Source organism: Sordaria macrospora, chromosome 3, assembly GCF_033870435.1.
Source record: "Sordaria macrospora chromosome 3, complete sequence".
Lineage (NCBI taxonomy): Eukaryota > Fungi > Ascomycota > Sordariomycetes > Sordariales > Sordariaceae > Sordaria > Sordaria macrospora.
The window spans coordinates 4,167,928-4,189,286 of record NC_089373.1 but is presented as its reverse complement, the minus strand read 5'-3'; the positions used below and the strand labels follow the sequence as shown (position 1 = coordinate 4,189,286).

General features: G+C 51.0%; 8 protein-coding genes across 8 annotated transcripts; 5 read left to right on the top strand and 3 right to left on the bottom strand.

Annotated features, from left to right (window-relative positions):
- Positions 1-597: 597 nt before the first annotated feature.
- SMAC4_13517 (uncharacterized protein) lies at positions 598-1,371 on the top strand (the record flags this gene model as incomplete). The annotated part of the gene is made up of 1 exon (XM_066091443.1): positions 598-1,371. One exon carries the CDS (start codon positions 598-600, stop codon positions 1,369-1,371), a length of 774 nt encoding a protein of 257 aa, XP_065946577.1.
- Positions 1,372-1,580: 209 nt separating this feature from the next.
- On the top strand, positions 1,581-2,024 carry SMAC4_13516 (uncharacterized protein; the record flags this gene model as incomplete). The annotated part of the gene is made up of 1 exon (XM_066091442.1): positions 1,581-2,024. One exon carries the CDS (start codon positions 1,581-1,583, stop codon positions 2,022-2,024), a length of 444 nt encoding a protein of 147 aa, XP_065946576.1.
- A 1,362-nt stretch (positions 2,025-3,386) lies between these two features.
- On the bottom strand, positions 3,387-4,287 carry SMAC4_13515 (uncharacterized protein). The gene is made up of 2 exons (XM_066091441.1): positions 3,960-4,287; positions 3,387-3,903 (listed from the first exon to the last, which is right to left on the bottom strand). The coding sequence occupies exons 1-2, from the start codon at positions 4,081-4,083 to the stop codon at positions 3,548-3,550; spliced, it is 480 nt and encodes a 159-aa protein (XP_065946575.1). The 5' UTR covers positions 4,084-4,287; the 3' UTR covers positions 3,387-3,547.
- Positions 4,288-5,354: 1,067 nt separating this feature from the next.
- SMAC4_01059 (uncharacterized protein) lies at positions 5,355-5,717 on the bottom strand (the record flags this gene model as incomplete). Its single annotated transcript, XM_003350120.1, has 1 exon — positions 5,355-5,717. The coding sequence occupies one exon, from the start codon at positions 5,715-5,717 to the stop codon at positions 5,355-5,357; it is 363 nt and encodes a 120-aa protein (XP_003350168.1).
- A 2,692-nt stretch (positions 5,718-8,409) lies between these two features.
- SMAC4_01058 (uncharacterized protein) lies at positions 8,410-10,302 on the bottom strand. Its single transcript, XM_003350119.2, has 2 exons — positions 9,855-10,302; positions 8,410-9,787 (listed from the first exon to the last, which is right to left on the bottom strand). Exons 1-2 carry the CDS (start codon positions 10,115-10,117, stop codon positions 8,650-8,652), a joined length of 1,401 nt encoding a protein of 466 aa, XP_003350167.1. The 5' UTR covers positions 10,118-10,302; the 3' UTR covers positions 8,410-8,649.
- A 533-nt stretch (positions 10,303-10,835) lies between these two features.
- SMAC4_01057 (uncharacterized protein) lies at positions 10,836-11,435 on the top strand (the record flags this gene model as incomplete). Its single annotated transcript, XM_003350118.2, has 1 exon — positions 10,836-11,435. The coding sequence occupies one exon, from the start codon at positions 10,836-10,838 to the stop codon at positions 11,433-11,435; it is 600 nt and encodes a 199-aa protein (XP_003350166.2).
- A 4,229-nt stretch (positions 11,436-15,664) lies between these two features.
- On the top strand, positions 15,665-16,650 carry SMAC4_01056 (uncharacterized protein; the record flags this gene model as incomplete). Its single annotated transcript, XM_003350117.1, has 2 exons — positions 15,665-16,080; positions 16,305-16,650. 2 exons carry the CDS (start codon positions 15,665-15,667, stop codon positions 16,648-16,650), a joined length of 762 nt encoding a protein of 253 aa, XP_003350165.1.
- Positions 16,651-17,541: 891 nt separating this feature from the next.
- On the top strand, positions 17,542-20,512 carry SMAC4_01055 (uncharacterized protein; the record flags this gene model as incomplete). The annotated part of the gene is made up of 5 exons (XM_003350116.1): positions 17,542-17,584; positions 17,672-18,286; positions 18,357-18,431; positions 18,504-19,628; positions 20,295-20,512. The coding sequence occupies 5 exons, from the start codon at positions 17,542-17,544 to the stop codon at positions 20,510-20,512; spliced, it is 2,076 nt and encodes a 691-aa protein (XP_003350164.1).
- Between the last annotated feature and the right edge of the window lie 847 nt (positions 20,513-21,359).

Genomic DNA, 21,359 nt, shown 5'->3' with positions numbered 1-21,359 from the left:
GCGAGAAATCGCAGAGGAAGCGTCGTGGAGGCCGCAGAAGACAGGGAAATGGCGCCAGCTCCTCGCGAGAGGACTGCGAGTAGCTGCTCCGCCACAGGTCCTCGAGATAAATCGAGACGAGGACTCGATTTATCAAGTCCAGATGGACTGGACGCAGCCGTTCAAAGGAACAGCAACAGCGATGATCGACTCAGGATCGTCGATCAATCTCATCACCCCACAAACGGTGAATGATTGGAAGATTCCATGGGTGCTCAAGAAGAGACCCTACCGAGTGTACACATTTGGAGGAAAAAGCCCTAGCTATGAGCAGGAACAGGTACTCAGAGAAACGGTACCAATGAAGGTTGTCATCAATGGAGACGAACAAGAAATCGTGTTCGACATCACCCCCATTGGAAAGCACGACGCCATTTTGGGCAGACCGTGGTTGAGAAAATACAACCCGGATATTGACTGGAAATCTGGGAAATTAAAAGAATACCAGATGCTCCCACCAGCACGACAACCGTTGAAGAAGTCTCAGTCACTGACCGGAAGGATTGGCACCCTTCGTCACACGAGACTACGCCACCCCAAGAACCATTGAGAATGGTCATGTTTATCAACAATTATCCGGAGGAGACACCCCCTCCAGAACCACCGCCTGACAGCAAAAACGATCAACTCAAGGACGTACCCGTTCAGTACCGAGGGTACAACATCTTTCGATCCTCTTCCGAGTGCACGCTGCCAGAACACGGTCCATGGGACCACGAGATTCCCCTGAAAGAAGGAACCAAGCCGAAGAGCCACAAGATCTACCAGCTCAATGAAGCTCAGATAAAGGCTCTCCGGGAATACATCGACGAACGACTAAAACTGGGACACATACGAGAATCTCAGTCCCCCTGGGGCTCCCCAGTACTCTTCGTACCTAAGAAGGATGGAGAACTCCGATTAGTCGTCGATTACCGCTACCTCAACAACGAAACCGTCAAGAATCGATACCCATTGCCACTGATCCAGGAAATGAGGGACAGACTCGGCAAGGCCAAGATATTCTCAAAATTCGACTTGACGTTAGCATTCTCCCAAATCCGCATGAAAAAGGGAGAAGAACTCAAAACGGCATTCAGGACTCCCCTAGGTCACTACGAATACCGTGTCATACCTCAAGGACTCACCAATGCGCCCGCATCGTTCCAAGCTCGAATCGATGCCGTGCTCCGACAATTCGCAGGAGAATTCGTGATGGCATACATCGACGATATCATCGTGTTCTCCGAGAACGAGGAAGAACACGAGAAACACGTCCACAAGGTGTTAGCCGCCTTAGAAAAGGCTGGACTCTCGGTTAACCCCAAGAAGAGTGAATTCCACGAGGAATAAGTGGATTTCTTGGGCTACCGAATCTCACCCGGCCAGGTCCAGATGGATCCAGCGAAGGTCAAGGACATCGCTGAATGGCCAGCACCAACCAGTGTTACCGGAGTCAGAGGATTCCTAGGATTCATTAACTTCTACCGTCGATTCATCAAGGGATTTGGAGGAATTGCCAAGCCGCTCAACGACTTGACCAAGAAGGACGTACCCTTTGTATGGTCCAAGGGGTGCGACGAGGCTTTCAACACCTTGAAGGAACTGATGCTGAAGCATCCTATTCTCAAACTCCCCGACCCCGACAAGCCGTTCGAAGTAGAAACCGACGCTTCGGACTGGGCTATGGGAGGACAATTAGGACAACGAGACGAACAAGGTCGTCTCCACCCAGTCGCTTTCTTTTCGAAGGCATTCCGAGGACCAGAGCTCAACTACCCAATACACGACAAGGAGCTCATGTCCATCATCTGGGCCTTCAAGGAATGGAAACCTTGGCTAAGCGGAACCGAAGACCCCGTCCTGGTATATTCCGATCACAAGAATCTCACGTGGTTCACGACCTCAAAGGAACTCAACCAAAGACAAACGCGATGGTCCGAGTTCCTGTCACAGTTCAACTTCACGATTCTGTACCGAAAGGGATCAGAAAACGCCAGAGCTGACGCGCTAAGCCGACGAGAGGATCTCAAGGAATCAAAGCAGTCAACCTCGTCACCCGCGCTCTTCCAAGCAAATGAAGACGGATCGCTTCGCCACGTCCCTCCCGCCGACATCGACCTCAACATGGAAGACGACCTTAAGGTCTACGTGGTTACCAAGGGAGAACCAGACGACTGGATTGAACGCATCATGGATGCACAGCACGAGGCAGATGACGAAGAAATCAAGAAGCACTTCGCCACGTCTATCGAACCATGGATGCACAATGGTAAGCTGTGGGTACCTCCTCGCCTGCGAAAAGAACTCGTACGGGATGTACACGAATCCCCAGAGGAAGGAGGACACGCCGGAATAGCTCGCACTATTGCTCGCCTGCAGGAAACCTTCGGATTCGCCAAAATGAAGGACGTAGTAACTAAGGTCCTACACGAATGCGAGGTTTGTCACAAGACCAAGGCCAATCGACACAAGCCATATGGCCTCCTCGAGCCACTCCCTGTCGCTGAGGGACCCTGGCAATGCGTAACGATGGACTTCATCACGAAGCTACCCGTATCAAGGGACCCAGCCACGGGCATTGAATACGACAGCATTTTAGTGGTTGTCGACCGATTCACCAAGTTCGCGTACTTCTTGCCTTTCAGAGAAGATACTGGCGCGGAACAACTTGGCCACATCTTCATACGACACATCACTTCCAACCATGGCTGGCCAAAGGAACTCGTGACTGACAGAGACAAGCTATTCTCGTCACGATTCTGGAAAGCCTTCATGAACAAACTAGGTGTCAAACACAAGATGTCAACAGCATACCACGCAAGGACTGACGGTCAGACGGAAAGAATGAACCAAGTCTTGGAAGCTTACCTACGAGCATACGTCAACTACGAACAAGACAACTGGTCAGAACTACTTCCGACAGCGCAAATGTCCTACAACAGCTCAAAGACAGAGACTACGAAAGTCACACCATTCTTTGCCAACTTTGGATATGAAATGAGTTCGCGCAGAGGATGGGATGCAGAATTCTTTGTGCCCAGAGCACACATTCGCGCTGAGAGACTCATCGAGATGCATCAGACACTCCGCGACGAACTCACATTCGTACGTGACAGGATGAGCAGATATTACGACCGCACTAGATCGACGGCGCCGATCTTCAAGAGGGGAGACAAAGTTTACCTCCTCCATCGTAATATCAAAACAAAACGACCCAGTGACAAACTCGACTATAAGAAACTGGGACCATTCAAGGTTCTCGAGAAAGTTAGCACTAGCAACTACCGTCTTGAACTACCCAAAAGCATGCGACAATGGCCTACCATCCACATCTCACTACTGGAACCAGCGCCCAAGAACGCCAGACTCGACAAGAAGGTCGAAACCTGGAACGAGGGTGACGAGTTCATGGCAGAAGGCATATTGGACTCCATGATCGAAAACGGAAACATCAAGTACTTTGTCAAATGGAAAGGTTATGGACACGAAAGCAATACATGGGAACCCCCAGAATACCTCCTCAACTTCAAGAAAGAGATTGAGGATTGGCACCGTCAGAACCCTGACCGACCGAAGCCGCCAACCGCTCCAAGGCCCCAGGAGACATCGATTCCAGCTCTCTCAACCAATCGTCAGAGCCCTCCCCGGCGACGACCTCGTCGTTAATAACACCAGAACTCTCCCCATTCGAGTTTGACGACTCCCCGCGAATTTCTTTCGACAAATCAGACATCCCCCGATCAAACAACTCCTTCTGGCGCTTGCGCAAATGACGACGTTGTTCACGAATGCGAGTCAGACGCGACTGAAGCTCAGCAAAATCTTTCATCACTGCATCTTCCTCGTCTTCCAGACGACGAGATTCCTTCATGGCGTTAAAGACTACTGAAGTTAGCACCGAAAAAAAACAAAAAAAAAACACGAACCAGAACACTCACGGCGAGCACTAATATCCCCGCCATCACAAGCAACCTTGCGTCGAATGCATTCACTGCAAGAACTCGAAATGTCGAGGTCAATCACACAGTGATGACCATGGCGATGACAATTGCTGCAAGGCATTTCGGGAGAATGACCTTGGTCCTCGACAAGTACTGCCAGAGTTTTAGCGGCAGCACCCTTCTGGGCATTTCGTTGCGCACGAGAAACACGACCGCGCGTTATGATAATCGAAGAAAAGACGAAGAAGAGGAAGGGAAACCTACTACCAAGCGGGAAAACAGGGTGACACAGGGTTGTTAAAGATGATCAGGAAGGGAGGAGTGTTGGGGCACGGCAGGCAATAAGGAAGCGACCAACAAAAACTCGTTGGCACCCAAGCAACGAAAGCGGATAAGTATTATTATTTAGGTTACATTGTGGCGTTGAGGACAAAGCTACAGAGAGAGGGCATCGTGTTACGATCCAACCAGAGTTATGTAAGCTAGCTAGATAGACGGACCAATCAGATTGGACCCGAAGGCCCAAAGGCTTCGGGCCCCCGGGTCCGTATCGGAGGACCCGAAAGGCTCGGGTCCACGGGTCCGGTATGTCGGGTCCAGGAAGGCCGGTATAAAAGAAGGCCTTCCCAGGCCTCTTGTTACCGGATCTCCAGCAAGCAATAGCTATCACAATACATCAGTACCCTTCGGCTACTCTTACTGTTACTCTTTGTTCCATCCCAGCGATATACTCCTGTGCTTGTAACGGTTCGTCACAGGTGTTTTTGTCTGTTGTTTCTTCCTGCAAAGTAGTACGCTTCCTTTCCTCCTCTCTTTGTTCCATGCGCTCTGCCTTTCTTTTCTTCTCCTCTTTGGCCTTCTTTTGAAGAGCCTCCTCCCTCATGATGCTTCGTGTGGCCCTGCGAGACCGATTCAGAATGCTCTGCACTTGAGCCATGTCAATGACAGCTGGCATGGCCACCAGCCAGCAAATCCTTTATCCCAATGACGGATCGTATCTCCGCTCCATGGTTGTCACCCTCCTCTTCTCTCTCCCCAAAAATATGCATTGTCCAACTTTGAAACTGATTTGGTCAATTCATATAGCCTAGTGTCTGTCTTCATACCGATTTTGTCCACTCGGTAAATATTCAGGCTAGAAGTCTGCCTAGCGCAGTGGCTTTCTCTGGCGCGATCCAGAAAAGATACCTCATCAGTATCGGGGTTGAAGGTCCCCCGTGTTACGATCCAATCGTTGAGCCTCATGTAAGCTAGATAGATTGACCAATCAGATAGGACCCGGGGTTGAAGACCAGTATATAAGAAGGCCTCCCGGCCTTCGTTATACCGGGTACTTCAGCAAGCAATAGCTATCACAATCTATCAGTACCTTTTGGCTACTACACTGTTACTCTATTGTTCTATCCCAGCGATAATACTCCTGTGCTTGTAACGGTTCGTCACACCCCGCTCTTGGACTCCGGTCAAGCCGAGGCCAGCCAAGGGGTCCATGTAGTCCAGCATGGCTGGGGTCTTGCGGACGAAGCGAGTGGCAGCGTTGACAGCCTCGACAAAGTACCGCTCGGCTTGGTTCTTTGCCGGGCGGGAGCTCATCTTGGCACCAGGAAGAGCGCTCTCAACGAGAGCACAGAGAGCTGTGAATATGGCCGTGTCACGGCGAGTGTGGGGCGTGATCATAAAATGGGCGCCGTTGTGGGAATAGTACCGCCAGCGCAAGCCAATCCTCGGCATCACGTCATGCAAGTACACAACCATTTTGTCTTGTTTGGTTTCTGTTCATGGTAAGTCAGCGATCTGAGAACATACACTACTGAATAGCGAAATCTGGAGATATGATGAATACTTACTGATAACTGATGAAGAATCGCGTTACTTTGTCGATCCAACGCTTGGTAGTTTGATGGAAGCCGTGCGTACGTTGAGGTCGGCAATCCACATACCGTATCATGGGGCCTATAAAGATTGGAGATTTATACTTACAGGAAGTACGTGCGCTATTTGGCTGTTCATTGTCGAGGCGAGAACGAGTGTGTGGTTTGAGGTTGGAAGGTTGAAAGGGGGAGAGAGAAGAAATCGCAGCGAGCGCAAGGGTTTAACTAGAAGAAGGCGAGGGTGAATTGTTGGCTGAAATTTTGCTGCCAGCTTTGCGTTTGAGAATATCTAATGTACCAAATTCAGACGAAAAGCTCATATTACACCTGAGATGGGATGGGATGGAAAAGGGCAATTTGCATTCTAGCATGATATTGACTTCGCAAACAAGAAACGAGGAAGTATCAGTACCTAGCCGAGAAGGGATGATTTTGTAAGCTGTCTGTAGTGGAAGGATAGAATATGTTGCAATCAGCTTCCGATGACGCTTCTCACGGGATGACAGCACGAAGGAAATTGTAGTTCTTCCTTACGTCGCGAGGACCGCAGACTACGAAGTCATGTAACAACCGAGTTGTCGCTTCGGTTGCTGCTACCTGTTTGCAGGGGATGAGATCAGGTCGTTCAGGGAACTTCAAGGCAAAGGGAACCAAGATGAGGCAGTAACGGCTAGAGGAGGGAAGCAGAAGACAGGAGGAAGGACAGAGTGGTTCAATGTACTAGGGCAGTGCTGGTGATGGTAGGACAGAGGATTGGAGCCTTGATAGCGGGAGAGGCAGGCACGAGAGGAGGTCAAGGACGGAGGAGTGCGGGAAGCTACGACTCCATACTTGTAGTGTAATGGTGTTTCGGTGCCGCGACCAAGGGAGAGGTGAGTCTTGAGTCTTAAATGTTGTTCCTGCAGAATGGACAATTGGTCCTGGAGAATTTAGGTAATTATACACTCAACAACTACAAAGGTGTATTCGGAACTCTCTTCCTTTTCACATTTCTTCTTTCTTTCGCTTTCTTCCTTCTTCAGAACCCCCAATACCTTCAGGGCCGTTACGTTGAACGCCTCCACCTTAATAGACACTCGCAAATTATAATTACCCCCGCTCCCTCGCGTCCGCAATAAACTGCAGTGGATGAAACGTCGACAAGCGTGTTACGATCTCGCCAACCCTCAACGGGGCCGAGCTAAGTTGCCGTCGGTCTCGTTTTCTGAGCGAGGATTATCATATTAACCTTTTAGCCAAGTCGTTACAGGCTGTAACTTTTCGACACAAGCGACGGAAGAGTTGCGAGAGCAAAAACACACGAGACCCGACATAGAGGTACATACATATTCCTACGCTGAATCGACGGCGAGTCCCTCGCTTACAATTAGTGTGTCAACGAGACAGAATGAAAACAGCCTAATGGCCGCTAACACAAGAACGCTTAGCACGAAGAGAAACGTAAAGAAAATTAAATCCTCCTCCATGTCCGTTTAAAGTCACATGTTGACCACCATATTGGCCCAACTCTCGGTCGATCTCCTCCGAGCTCTACAACGCGACGGATAGCACAGCGCAGGTTCATTTTAGGACGGTGATCCCACGACAGGCCAAGCGCTCGTCAGACTTCGGCGTCGAGGCGTACGTTGGGTTGATAAGATTGGCGAAAGCTTTCCCTAGAGCTAATGCGCACTCGTTTCCTGGGGCCCTTTGTGCCGTTTTTTGTCGGATGTGGACAGGCATGTCTTTCGTCACGACGGGCCTCCAGCAGCTCATCCGCCCATTCATCCACTTTTGCGGCTACTGAATCAGGCTCTGTTTACATAAGTAAACAAACAAGCAAACAAATCCCCAAACCAACCTACAGTGATAAAAGGACCTGCCAGTCTTGAGAGTTAATTTTGACAACAAATCCCATATCCATTCCTTCTCTCCATCGCCTTCGTAAGCTATCACGAACGCCCGCCACTCGTACAGATCATTGCCAATTGCCATATCTTCGCTCAACACCGATCATGTCCGGTATCAAGAGAAACCCATCAGACAGACAAAGCACTATGTTGACATCGGCCACCAGGGGCAGTCGTGCAACGGCCAACCGCGAAACTCATCTTCCTTCCACCGCTCCCACCGCTCTCAGCACAGACCCAGGCCCAAGGCCAGCACAGCTCTTGGACCTCCCAGCCCTTACGGACACCCTCCCCGAACTCGAGCACAAACTCGTACCGCCGGCAGGGAATACAGCTGAAGGGCACTCTCAATGCCGTGTCCACGCTTGAGAAAAATTCCGCAGACGGTGACGATGGCCGGATCTCACCCGGGCCCTCTTCTCCGGGACACTACGAGTCCTATGAGACAAGCACAAGCGGTCATAAATTCGCAAAGCACTACCTCGGCGATGGAGAGCGATGTGAGAGTACAGGCGTTTCGGGAGAAAACGAGGAGCAGTATCGAGGATCTGGGTCTTCTCCAGAGAGTCAGAAACGTCAGCGTGTGCGTTAAGGAATCACGGAGGAGAGGAGGATCAAGGCTCACATGGCTACTTAGCTCATAACGCCGACTGATCGATGGCGCCAGCGGGCAGGGCCAGGGACGGCTGGAGGATGCAGTGTGTATGATTCAAGACGTACAATACAGTACGTTAATCTATCCAAGGTCTATCCAAAAAAAAAGTCTAGTAACCTTCGGCCACTCTACGATTCAGTCCAAAGAAATATGAAATCTGATCTTTCTCCACCCCTTCAATCATCCAGCTTTGTCATAGATCTCACGTCCTCAGTGGCATATCAATTCATCATCACCCGCTTATAACTGGTCCCGGAATGCCCAAGATGCCCCTAAACCTCGGGCCAAAATGCCGACTCGGCAACCATCAAGCTCTTCCACCTGCCCTCCACTCGTCTCAGAATAGCCCCCTTCGCTGCATCGGCCACCGGGCCTTCCCCTCCCGCAGCTACGAGCAACTCAGACACGGCTCCGTCGATAATTCGCCCCAGCCGATTGACAAAAAGTGCAAACTCGACGCTGCTCCAGTTAGGGATGAACTCATTCCTCAGGGCGCCCCCATCCGCATCCTGACTCCCTGGTGCGGATCTATTGCCGGAAGCGCTGTTCGGTGGAGGAGGGGGCTGGAACGGCTGGATGGTGACGTGTGGTGAGGAAAATGCGGAAAGCGCTTCGCGGGCTGGGGCGGGGGAGGTAGCTGGAGTTGTGGTGGTGAATGTGTGCGGAGGCGTTGGGTATCTGTCCAGGGCGCCTGGGGCAATGGATGATGACGAGGACTCTTGGCCTTGGGAGCCAGTTGCGCGGGAGGCGGCGTCCGCGGTGTATTTGGTCTGGAGAGATTTAGCGTAGGACCAGGCGGCCAGGTAGGCGAGCTCGGTGCCGTAGAAGGTGAGAGCCCCTTCGAGCCATGGCAGAGCGGGAGGAGGGTGAACTGGCGTCTCCTCCGCTTCGTCTTTGTTGTCAGGTTGCGATTCTTTGTCTTTCTCGGTGTCGCCGGCTTTCGCGGTCTGGTCAGGATCGGGGGTAGAGGGCGGGTCGTCGGGAGATGATTTGTCGGTAGATACGGCAACGACGAGGCTGCGGGCGGGCGCCTGGGGAATGGGAGCAGGTATGATGGTCGAGAAGAGTTCGGTAATCTGAAGCAAGCCCGGGAGCTTTTGGTCATCGGGAATAGTGAGAACATTGGCGGCAGGGGCGTGGAGATGGTGTTCGACACTGGTGCTAGTACTGGTACTGACGCTATTTGCTGTTGCGGCGGGAGTGGTGAGGTCAATCGTCAAGCCGTAACGCTCAGCAACTTCGATAAACATTCTCTCTTCCTTGCGGACGGCGCCAAGGGCTTCGATCAGCCAGTCAACCAGCTGTGTTTCCCACTGTTCGGGTTCGGGGTCGACTCCATCTTGCCTGGGCGCTGGGATCTTCTGGGGCAAGTCGATGGTGGAAAGAAGCTTTCCGGCGGCGCGGATGTAACTGAAAAGTGTCAATGATAAGTCAGCAACATGGCATTGGGCGCCAGTGATCAGAACAAGAGGCCTACCTGTGGATGTATAACCTGTCGTTGGCGAGCCAGCGACTTAGGACGTCCTTGGAGAGCTCACCCCTGGCAGCTGCCTCGAGAAACGGATGCTGCGTGGCGGCCTGGAATTCGTACCCGTACGTTGTGAGAAGGTGTTCGGTGAGACACCACTTGGGTCGCTTTGGCGGTTGTTTCAGTTCTGTTTGCGGTGTTGGTACCGGCGGCTCAAACGGTGCCTGGCGAGCCTGTGTTGCCGGTCCAGAATGTGCGGTCGAGGACGCCATAGCGTATGACGTAACTGGCGGGGTAGGGGAGTCAGGAACCGATGGAGAACGGGACGGGACGAACGTGTCGGGGATGCAAAGGTTGGAGGGCAGGAGCAGGATGCTTGGCGGGTGAAAAACAAACAAATATGAGAAAATGTTCGGCAATCAGGGCGAGGTTGAGGAAATGAAACGGAAGCAGCTGTAAGTACTGGATGGTAGAATGATATGCGAATCAAGGAAACAGCGAAGAGTAGCGAGAATGCAGGGACACTGTCACTGCCAAGCGCATCCCCCTGTCACGTGGAGCACCAGCTACAATTCGGGTTAGCGTACAAGTGTTGTATGCACCTTATAGCGGTGCTCCGGAGCCTCCACCCAATCGAGTCAACAACCATCGGCAATGTCGGCCATGAGTATTTGGTAGTCATCGGGGTGCAGGAATAATTGATATTCGTTGTCATCCACATCTTCAGAGTCACTCAATGCAATCCACTTTCAACAACATCGACACGTCGGCGCAATGGATTGCTGTCAAATGTGTTTTTACGCAGTAGAATCCAGAGACAGGCGGTCAATCGAGATCTGAAGTGAAAATGGGAGCCCAATACAGAAAAACAGGGAATCTAAGGAGTGCATCGCATTCGACAAAAGGCGTTTCGTTGTCGGCACATATTCGATTTATGCTTCCGACAATTCAATGCGATGGAAAATGGATTGCGTTTGATAGAAGGAACCCATGGCTGGCCACGACTTGACCGGAGTCCACAACGAGGGCTTCTCCTCAACGCACCAGAGGGGCCAGGCGCTGTCCACTGGCCACCACCACTTTGAGCCGTGGACTTCTAGCCTACGCAAATACCTCAGGGCGAACGACTTGCTGTACCAGCTAGTGCTCGACAGGATTCTCCCCGGGATGTTGACGACCGAGCAGGGAAGACTCATCACGCCCTATATTTTCGATGCTTTCTTCCTGGCAATCATTGGGGCGCGTAAGCGCTCCCTCGACTTCGCGGCCGAGAACTTGGGACCGCAAGACCCTGCCAGCCACTTACTTCTGGCCCAAGCTTGCAACAATTCCTTGGTGGCAGCGTTGTTCTGGGACATGACCAGCGTCTCGGTGCAGTTCAAGTCCGAGGGCTACGAATACGAAGAGATGATTGCAATGGCGTTGGAGCAGCAAGAGCAGCAAGAGCAGCAAGAGCAGCAAGAGCAGCAAGAGCAGCAAGAGCAGCAAGAGCAGCAAGAGCAGCAAGAGCAGCAAAAGCAGCAAGAGCAGCAAGAGCAGCAAGAGCAGCAAGAGCAGGAGGAGGTGGACGAAGAGGAGGAGGATGGGTAAGCTTTCAACGAGGGGAAAGGGGTCCGTAATGGATGGACGCAAGTGTCCCAGGAACTCAACGTTGGCAACAGTCAGACACATCCTATGCCTTACTCAGTGTGGGCAAGACCTTTATACAAGCTTAAAGGAACGAAACGATATTCATGATACCACTCAGTCGGCTGAAAACACCACCATTGGTCATGTTCTCTTCACAAAAGTGCCTAACAGTGATATAGAAGTGCTTCAACCGACTGCGAGGATGCTGAACCTTGTTATGTTTCTTCCAGCTCGCATTGAATTTTTGTCAAGGACACCATGTACCCGATCGTGGCCAATATTCACAGATGTTCCAGGGACATGCAGATATCGGTTGGCCCGTTGGATTGGGCTGCAATCTTCTAAAGTTCCGCCTGTCAACGGGGCACACTTAGACTGCTGTGGATCGGTAATCATCGTTTGTTCGCACGCGATGTTCCCTGTGCCCTTGTCAAGATTTATTTCAGCTTTGCTGGCTACCATGTTTTTGTTTTCCCTTGAATCTTAAATAGTATAATGTTACCTGTAGCGCGTTACGTTCAAGCGTCTCATCTCTGGCAGTACCACAATGCGCGACTTTGGCTATTTATCTCTAATATGTGTGTCTAAATAGAGTTGATCAAAACATCACGAACATGTCCGTGATAATATCGGAAGGTCCGTCCGCTCTCGTTGATTTGCGAAGTTATTGTTTTTCCGACACGGTTTTTATTGCACACACATCGCGCGGCACCGTTCACAGGAGTGGAATATCCCTATCAAGCTACTAGCTCGTGGAGAACCGTAGTCTATCGCGCAAAAATAGAAACAATGGAGAATAACCCTAACAAGATGAGCGCACGCAGGTTGCGATAAAGCGCAGTAAAAGCCGTAGCCTCATTTGCACTAAAAGAAGAGGAAAAAATAAATAAAAAGATAAATCAAGGACAACACTGGCTGTTGGAGTGTAGCAGCTTGGACTTCTTGCGTAACGCAGGATACCTTCTACAACTACAACTGAAAGTGAAGAACTGAGGCTACATGTAGGTATCGAACCCACTGCCTCACAGTGAGGGCACCTTAGGCGCGCCTCAATGACCGCTCAGCCATAGTCCTAGGGTAGTCTTTGGGGTATTGTCCTTGGTGGCAAACTTATCACTGGACCTTCTATATATAGGACCTATCTGGACGTTTTGGAGGGTGGCCGCATGCTCCGGCAAGAGTGTCCCGGCAGGAACGGCCCGGCAGGCCGGTATAAACCTTCCGGCGGCTTCCCTCTCTACACGCTCAAGGCAGCAAAAGCGCAGCTCAAATCTGCAAGGCTGAACAACACCCCTGGTTTATTCTTCAATTCCTCCTCATAGGCTTCTTCCTTTCTGGTACCACATCTTGCGATGTTGCGCTCTGAAGACGGGCTGATTTCGTCCTCGCAATATACGAGACACACCAGATCCCAATACATGGTGACCGATGCGAGGATTTACTGCCTACGACGAGGGAAGGAGGTGCCCTAATGAGTGACATGGTCCTTACCCAAATGTGAAGGCAGGTACATCGGTGCCGTCGTGGATACCATTCACGGCTTTGGGTCATTGCAGATGGTCAGTTCTGGGCTTGGCTCTGGCTCCGTTCCAGAGTTAGGGCCTACCTACAACCCAGCCTTAGCTTTGAGCTTTCTCTTTTTGGGATTCCTTTTTTTTCTTTTTTTTTTTCTTTTCAACCTCTTATCCCCAATCCAAAGTATACCAGACATTTGGAGAGTGCAGCTCTTGCACATAGTACCCATACCTGGCCACGCGTGACACGATTTACGAGATAGATGGCCCTGCATTCGAGCCGTCCCGGAATGGAGCGTAGATGTGTTAATTGCACCTTTGATGTTGGCGGACAGCTGAGGATTTGTGCCCATTCATTATGCTTCTCTTCATAGCTGCTCGCGTCTTGTATCCAAAGTGTGGACAGTGGGCGGCCCTAGGCACGGACTTCCACCATCCCCTGCTGGGGGAGGGGGGTCGCTGGACGTGGTGTCGCAATGAGGTTCATCGCTGAACTCAGTGTTGTAATTGAGGTTTTGTACTAATATAGTATTAGAGGGTGAAAAATGAGGTTTTGTAATAATTCGAGATTTTGACCAGACGAAGAGTCTCGGGGGATATGAAGTCCTGGCCGCTAATTTAGGTTTTTTCTTTGGCTTAAAACTACTTTGCACCTTCTACTTGTTCCATTTCCTTATTCCACTCCTTCCACTTTCCTATATAAACCCCTCTTTTCCATCCACATGCGCACACTTCTTGTGACATTGTGAAAAATCCATTGAGAAGATGCAGTACCAAAAGGAAAGAGAAATGAGCGCGATGAAGAGAAGCGGGATGTGGTCTTTTTTTTCTTCTTTTTTTTGGAGAAAATATGACATCTGACCCCAATTCAGCCCTTGACCTCATGTCCTAACCGAGGGGCATTCAACTCCAAGTCAAACCCGATTTGCAATTATACACTTAACTTCCTTCTGACTTCGAGTTTTAGCCCAAGTCCAGCGACCGCCTTCCCCCAGAAGGATCTTCTCCTGAATAGACCCTTAAACAGATCGGTTAAGGAACAAGAGGAAGATGACTTGACGTGATTCAAAATGCCAATCTGCTTCAAAAAAATCCGTTCAAAAGGGCGTTCAAGCATATCTTTGGTTCCTTTAAACTTTGATCATTAGTGGATTCTTCCCTTCTTGATCAGGCAGCGTTCCTTACCCTGAACTCGCTCAAAGTTCACCAACGGCCAAATGGAAGAACCGTGCCATTCATCCCGTCTAAGGTGCAAAATGATTTTTCCCATGGGGTTGTGAAGGGAAAATAGGCAAAGCGTGACCAAGGGTTGGGATGAAACTTCAGGCACCGACTCTCGTTCTTGTGGATATATAGAGGTATGCATGCCCTTTGTTTTCGAACGTCGCGTCCAGACCTCCTTCCATGGTTGACCGTAGCACAAGTGGTAAAATAATTCTCTGAAAGGACCGAATGACGGCATCTGCTATTCTACCTTGCATACAACAAGGAGCCGAACAGGATACGATCAAATACAGGATACGGGCCTCGTTCTGTACAAGGTAGTTGTCTTTGTTGTTTCACGTTGAATTGGATTCTGGGCCGGAAGGTTGAGAACCGGTGGCCACTTGGCGAGAGTTGCTGAATTTGAAGAGTTTGGTGTTCAATCCCGGGATTATCAGGTCAGCGGCTGTGAGCTTTGCCTTGAATTTTGGCTTTACGCCATTGCAAGCACAGGAGGTCCTCGAAGTCCTCTTTTTTTGCCTTTGCCTGCCAGCCCGTCAGCCAGGCGAGTCAAATTTGACAAGAACGTCAAATCTGCCAGCAACACCGAGCTCGATAACAAGCTCTCCCCTGGTAGTTGCCCTAGAGTTAACAACGAGGACGTAACGGCCAGCCTCACTGAGTGTCTCTCGCCCCCATTTTACGTCAGACAAAGTAATTCGTTCCCCGCCGTCAACACCAAGCAAGGCCGCTGCCTCGGCATCACAACTCCCAAAGTTCACAGCTTCTAGCTTAGCGATCCCCACCTAGAGGAGGGTGGGGAGTACGTATTTGGAAAGACGTGCCAAAAGAATCGTGAAGACCGATCACGCTGGTGAATTCTTCCTTTCTTCAATTACAGCACCTTCCTCGTTTGCTGCTTGCCACCAATAAAAGTGCGCAAAGCGTGCTTTTCATCCCATCTCGAGAACAATATGAGTTATTGGGTCATTTTGAAAATAGAAAATCAGCAAACGCAGGACTTACTGAGCAATCTGGGCTCCACTTCTTGCTCCTGCCATTCACTTACTTCATCCCTTGGCGTGCTTGCTGATTTGCTTTTCCTCTTTCTAAAACTTTCAACCTTCGACCGCGACCTTTCTTCTCTTTCTCTTCTTCGACGACGTCGAATATCCCCGACGAGTTTTTTCCAGTCGCACCAACAACCACAAACGCACACACTTCGTGTAAGTTAAAAGCTCCTATCTTCGCATGCGCTCGTGATAAAGAATATCATGAATTTGTACTCACCTCAATGCACTCTCAGTTCCCATTCACGTCGTCACGCGTTTGATCAAGCTATTAGCCCACCTGCCCCTCCACAAGAATGTAAGTCCAAAGCTAGCTGCTCGCTGAGTCGCAAGCGACAAGCAAGTGATCTCACACATGAACTGCGCTGACCGATTTTTGAATACAGACCTTCCGCACACCACAATGTCTGGCCCCGCTGCGCCTCCTTTCCTTCGCCGCATCCTTCCCGGAAAGGGAATGCGCTGGCCCGGCAATAGCGGCCGCAACATCATCCAGCCGGAGCGTCGGGACGAGGTTGTCGCCTCTTCTCTCGAAATCCTTGTCCAAAATGTTTACCCAAACATGAGGATGACCGCGCCCCCCGCCAAGCGTCGGGCTAAACGTTTGCTGGTCGAAATCGTCGACCTCTGCACGCGCCTTGTGCGCGAAAACCGGGCGAACGACCCCCTGGCCGGCATCGGCCTGGCTGGTGTTTGCGAGTGGGGTTGGAACCCCTACGACTGGGAGGACGAGTCCTTCCTCGAGCAGGCTCGCTTGGGCACCGAGTGTGACGAACCGTTACAAGCACAGGAGTATTATCGCTGGGATAGAACAATAGAGTAACAGTGTAGTAGCCAAAAGGTACTGATAGATTGTGATAGCTATTGCTTGCTGAAGTACCCGGTATAACGAAGGCCGGGAGGCCTTCTTATATACTGGTCTTCAACCCCGTCCCGTGGTCCCGTAGACTCGGGACCCCGGGTCCTATCTGATTGGTCAATCTATCTAGCTTACATGAGGCTCAATGATTGGATCGTAACACCGAGCTTGGGCAGATGCTGAGCCCTCACATCTTCCAGGCCCTGTTTTTGGTCATGGTCGAGGCTCGCCAGCGCTTCCTTGCCTTTGCCGCTGAAAACATGTCCAAATATGGACAAGAGCGTCGCTGTCTGCTCGCCGCTGCCGTTGACAGATTTTTGGCGGCTTCTGTGGTGTCCTGGGATGCTATCAGCGCGGTGATCGAGCTCCAGATCAAGGAGCCTGATGATGACGAGGCGGAAGAGCTCTATGGCACAGAGCCGGAGTCGGAGGAGGAGTTTGAGGAATTTGAGGAGGAGGAGGAGTATGAGAAGAAGCAAGATGTTGTGATGGAGGATCTTGTGTACCGTGGCCCAAGGCCCTCCGAATAATTTGTCAGAAGGATGATGGATAGATGGATGGCTTCATGTTTAAAGCATAATGGCAGATTAGCACCTCAGTCACTCCTTGAGATGTCGTGCAGAAAAGGATGGGATTCTTCGCCGACAAATGAATGAAAACACCATGAATACCCCGAAAATTCGATTGATGTCTTACAAGCTCATATGTTGACGCTTTACTCGATTTGTTATCGTGCTATGGGGAGAAAGAATTCCCGGGCTTTTAGAATGGCACTGTGACAGGGGAGCTGTGAATATGCAGGAACCGTACTTGGCAGAGTCGCAACCATTGGCAAGCTGAAGTATCCTGGTTTCTTCATAAAATAAGTATCGATCTGTGTTATCGGGGTAGGGAATTACGTACCTTAACTGGCAAAGCTCAACTAGCTCACTGGATATAAGGAGAACAAGAATAGGAAGTCATTAATAATCGGTTAGTTGTTTGGTGACTAGAGCGATATAGGTAGGGAGGGGGCTGCGAAACCTCGCTTCGGTAATGCTTCGGAAGGAAGGCATGTCAGCATCCATGCGATGTTACCACAGAGGGTGACACAGCAAGGGCAATATATTGGCAAATACCATGATAACTTACCTAGGCGTGAAAATCGACGGCCTATCCAAGTTATCCAGTGGTCATGACAAGGCGGCGATCGTCAGGATGGTAAGGTAGCTTTCGAGGGTTGAGGGGTCCGGCGAGATAAATAGGACGATGTGGCCGCTTCTTGACCCCATTTTTGTGCAAAGATTATCCTGTTCATCGGCTGTAGCCGCCCCTACCTGTAACAACAAGGACAGAAAGTCGACGACAGTCGAGAAGACAACTTCGAAATCCATCGCAGGATCTCGCAACCACCTCGTGTGGTTACGCGACGGATGATCAACATGGAGACCATCGAACTAGTCGTCATCGGCTCAGGCAAGTCCTGTCCTGCAGGGGGAGGAGATCACGGCGTGAATGAACGCGTACAAGATAAACGAAATACTGACAGTTAGCCCTTCCGAAACACAACAGGTCTTTCTGGCCTTGCCATGGCCAAAACCTACCATCAATTCCACCCCACCCTTTCTCTCGCCATCTTCGACAAAGCCGAATCCATAGGCGGTGTCTGGGCCCAGGAACGCCTTTATGACGGCCTGCGCACCAACAACCTCAAGGGCACATACGAGTACCTCGACTACCCCATGGACCCCCAAACATTCGGCGTCAAGCCAGGGGAGTACATAACCGGTCCCGTGATGCACAAGTACCTGACGAGCTACGCCGAGGCTTTTGACATCATGGACAAGATCCGTCTTCGGCACACGGTGCTCACGGCTGAGCATAACGAAGATGGAGGGAATGAGGGTGGGTGGGTGTTGACCGTGGAATGTCCTGATGGAGAGAAGAAGACGGTGTTGGCGAGGAAGATGGTGATGGCTACTGGACTGGCGTCTGAGGCAATTTTGCCGGATTTCAAGGTGCAGGAGGAGTTTGGGGCGCCGTTGTTTCACAGTAAGGAGTTTAAAAAATATGGCGGGACGCTGGAGAGCGCAACGATTGTTACGGTGCTTGGGGGGACCAAGTCGGCCTGGGATGCGGTGTATGCGTATGCGTCGAAAGGGATTAAGGTAAATTGGGTTATTCGAGGTAAGTGGTTGTCGATGTGTTGGGTCTGAAGCCCGGTAGCTGTTTGCTGACTGATGGCAATGGAATGCAGAGACCGGACATGGACCGGCGTGGATGGCGCCGTCGTTTGTGACGCCTTTCAAGCTATGGTTGGAGGCGTTGGTTCGTAAGTGACAAGTCTGAATACTGATCTCAAACATGTGTGGTGTAACACTAACCGCAAGTTGCTGTGATCCAGAAACTCGAATCCTGACATGGTTTTCGCCATGCATCTGGGGAGCCGCCGATGGCTTCTCGCTAATCCGGAGATTTTGGCATGGGACAGCCATCGGGCGAGCAATCACCAACGGCTTCTGGTGGGCGTTGGGGAACGACGTCAAGACGATCAACAAGTACAGTTCACACCCGGAGATCAAGAAGCTCGAGCCATGGGCGCCAGCCATGTTCGTTGCCTCCAGCTTTTCCATCCTCAATTTCCCAACAGACTTCTTCGACCTCATTCGCAATGGAACCGTCAGCATACACATTGCCGACGTTACGAAGTTGTCGCCCAAGACGGTACACTTGTCCAACGGAACGAAGCTAGCGACCGAGGCCCTGTGCTGTGTCACGGGGTGGAAGCACGTACCACCTGTGAAGTTTCTGCCGGAGGGCATCGATAAGGAGTTGGGCCTGCCTCATTTCCCGGGGGGTGGTGACGCTGAGCCTCTGTTTACGGACGAGATGGTGGCGCGAGCCGATGAAGAGATTCTCTCGAGGTTTCCGCGGCTCAGGGACCAACCTGTCATCAACAACAGGTACAAGCCCATGACGGATACTGAAGGCCTTTCAACGGGAGACGGGCAAAGCCCTCAGCCGGCCCGGTTAACCCCGTGGACGTTGTATCGGTTCATGGTACCGCCGTCGTCCAGGTTTCTGATAACGAGAGATATCGCATTCATCGGGTACTTTTCCAGCTTCTCTTCTGGGCTCTCCCTGTATCCCCAGGCCCTCTGGATCTCCGCGTTTCTTGACGATAAGTTGCCCCTTAGTGTGATGCCATCCAGAAAGGTCATGCTGGACGGGAAGTCGAAGCTCAAGGAAGGAACAGTGGGCGCAAAGGGAAAGACGATGGAAGAGGTGAGGTACGAGGCTGTTCTCCAAGCACGATTTGGGAAGTGGCGGTATCCGGCGGGCCATGGACACCAGTTCCCAGACTTTGTGTTTGATGCGCTGCCGTATATCGACTTGATGGTTGGTGATCTGGGACTGAAGGTTCACCGGAAGAGAAGCTGGTTGGCGGAAATGATCGAGCCGTATGGACTAGAGGACTACAAGGGCATTGTGAGCGAATATGCGGAGAAGTATGAAGGGAGGGTGGATGGTTGAGGAAGGGGCCATCCACTCGGCGTTTGTGGCTGTGGCCTCTCCGAAAACATATCAAGATACCGCTCAGAATTCCATCTTGATCCATACACTGCTGTGATTGTCTCATGGGTCGCCAACGCAGGTAATCTTACCTATCTAAGTGGGATACCCTTCCATCCTCAACTTCCAACCGACATTTTCTATGTTTGACGCTCCGCCCGTACCATGAACAAACAGTCATGATATTATGTTGGTTGGAATCTCAACGTCCGTTTGTCGCGCTCCATATTGCGGTTGAACGATGGAGGATTAGGGGTCAGGGTGAGCAATGTCGCCGAGGATAACATCGATCTTGCGTCCACCACGGGCAGTATAAGAGATCATGAACCTCCACTCTCTCGAGCCTGCTCATATCCATCAGCATCATCATACACTAATACCACAAGCGAACTCAACACGAGAAACCAACCACGAAGCCATCGCCAGTTCTACCTATCACATCTTCACAAGGAAAAAGTCAGTAATAATAAGCCTCCAAACGTGGCACTTCCGCTTCACTGTAGTATCAGTATATGTGGAGCAACTGACCAATGTTTACCACTCTAGTACACATTCTGAACTTACAACAGCCTAAACGCACACCCCTCAGAGAAAACAAGATGTCTTCCTATACTGGTTACAGCTCCTACACCTCCGGCTCCGGCTCTGGGTCCGGGTCGGGCTCAAGCGGCAGTAGCTCCTCTCTGGAAGTCCAACGCCTCCGAGATCCGTGACGTCAGCAAGTCCTTCAGCTCCACGGCCTCGAGCTCGACCGACAGCAAGGTCAAGAGCTATGCCTCATCAGAGGCATCCCGGTGGGCTACCATGGCCAGTAACACTGATTCTATGGCGAAGAAGTAAGAAGTTCTTGGAGAATGGGCCACATTGCATTTTGCACAGGACCCTTGAGAGAGAAATTGATTGGGAGATGGAAAGACAGTGATTGGAAGTGAACAAGAAGGAAGGTTAGGGGTTGGGATTGGTATTGCGGAAAGACTTCGCAAAGAAGAGTAAAAAGGCCGCGGTTAAGGGAGAAAGGCCATTTCGAGCGTTGACGACAATGATGCGGGACACGTTCCAGGGTTTGAGGAGCAATGGGAATGATACTTTTTGCGGGTTGCATGACAGAAATTAAGAAACAATTGCTTGGGGATTATAAAACCGAGAAAAACGCCGGAGAAGTGGCAGCGACAATGTTTCCAGGTTACCTTACCATTGTGTTAGCACATCGTCGAATGTCCAGTGATTGCGTTGGAATATGTTGCGACCAAGGAACCTAAAAGTAAGGGAGCGACGAAGGGTTGAAGCTAGTTTGGACGCTGGAAAGTAGTTAACACCTACTTGTAACTTGGACCGAAATGTTGGGAACGATTGTTGTTATGCCGACTCAAGTCCTGTACCAACACCAAATGATACATTCGGTAGAGAGCATTGTATCAAGTCGAGTGAAAGAGGCAAGTTGCAAAGCCCAGGTGACTGGTGCAGAGGGTGCCGTTCCTCTCCACCTCCCCTCCGGATCCCATTTGCGGGGTTCCGAGTCGTAGGGGGCTGTAGAGTGGGTCCGATCAGGCCTCTTGCCGCGCTCTCCCCCACTGGAAATGGAAATTCTAGGTGGTATCCGGAGGGTATCCACACGCGGTAGGCCTCCCGCTCCGACTACCGTACCGCCCGTCCACTGATCTCCCGTTGAGGGTTGCGCCTTCCCCAT

Coding starts and splice junctions, on each gene's coding strand:
- SMAC4_13515 (XM_066091441.1), bottom strand. CDS start 4,083: ATGCCTTGCAGCAATTGTCATCGCCATGGTCATCACTGTGTGATTGAC. Junction 3,904..3,959: donor CGGGGATATTAGTGCTCGCC/GTGAGTGTTCTG, acceptor TAACTTCAGTAG/TCTTTAACGCCATGAAGGAA.
- SMAC4_01058 (XM_003350119.2), bottom strand. CDS start 10,117: ATGGCGTCCTCGACCGCACATTCTGGACCGGCAACACAGGCTCGCCAG. Junction 9,788..9,854: donor GACAGGTTATACATCCACAG/GTAGGCCTCTTG, acceptor GACACTTTTCAG/TTACATCCGCGCCGCCGGAA.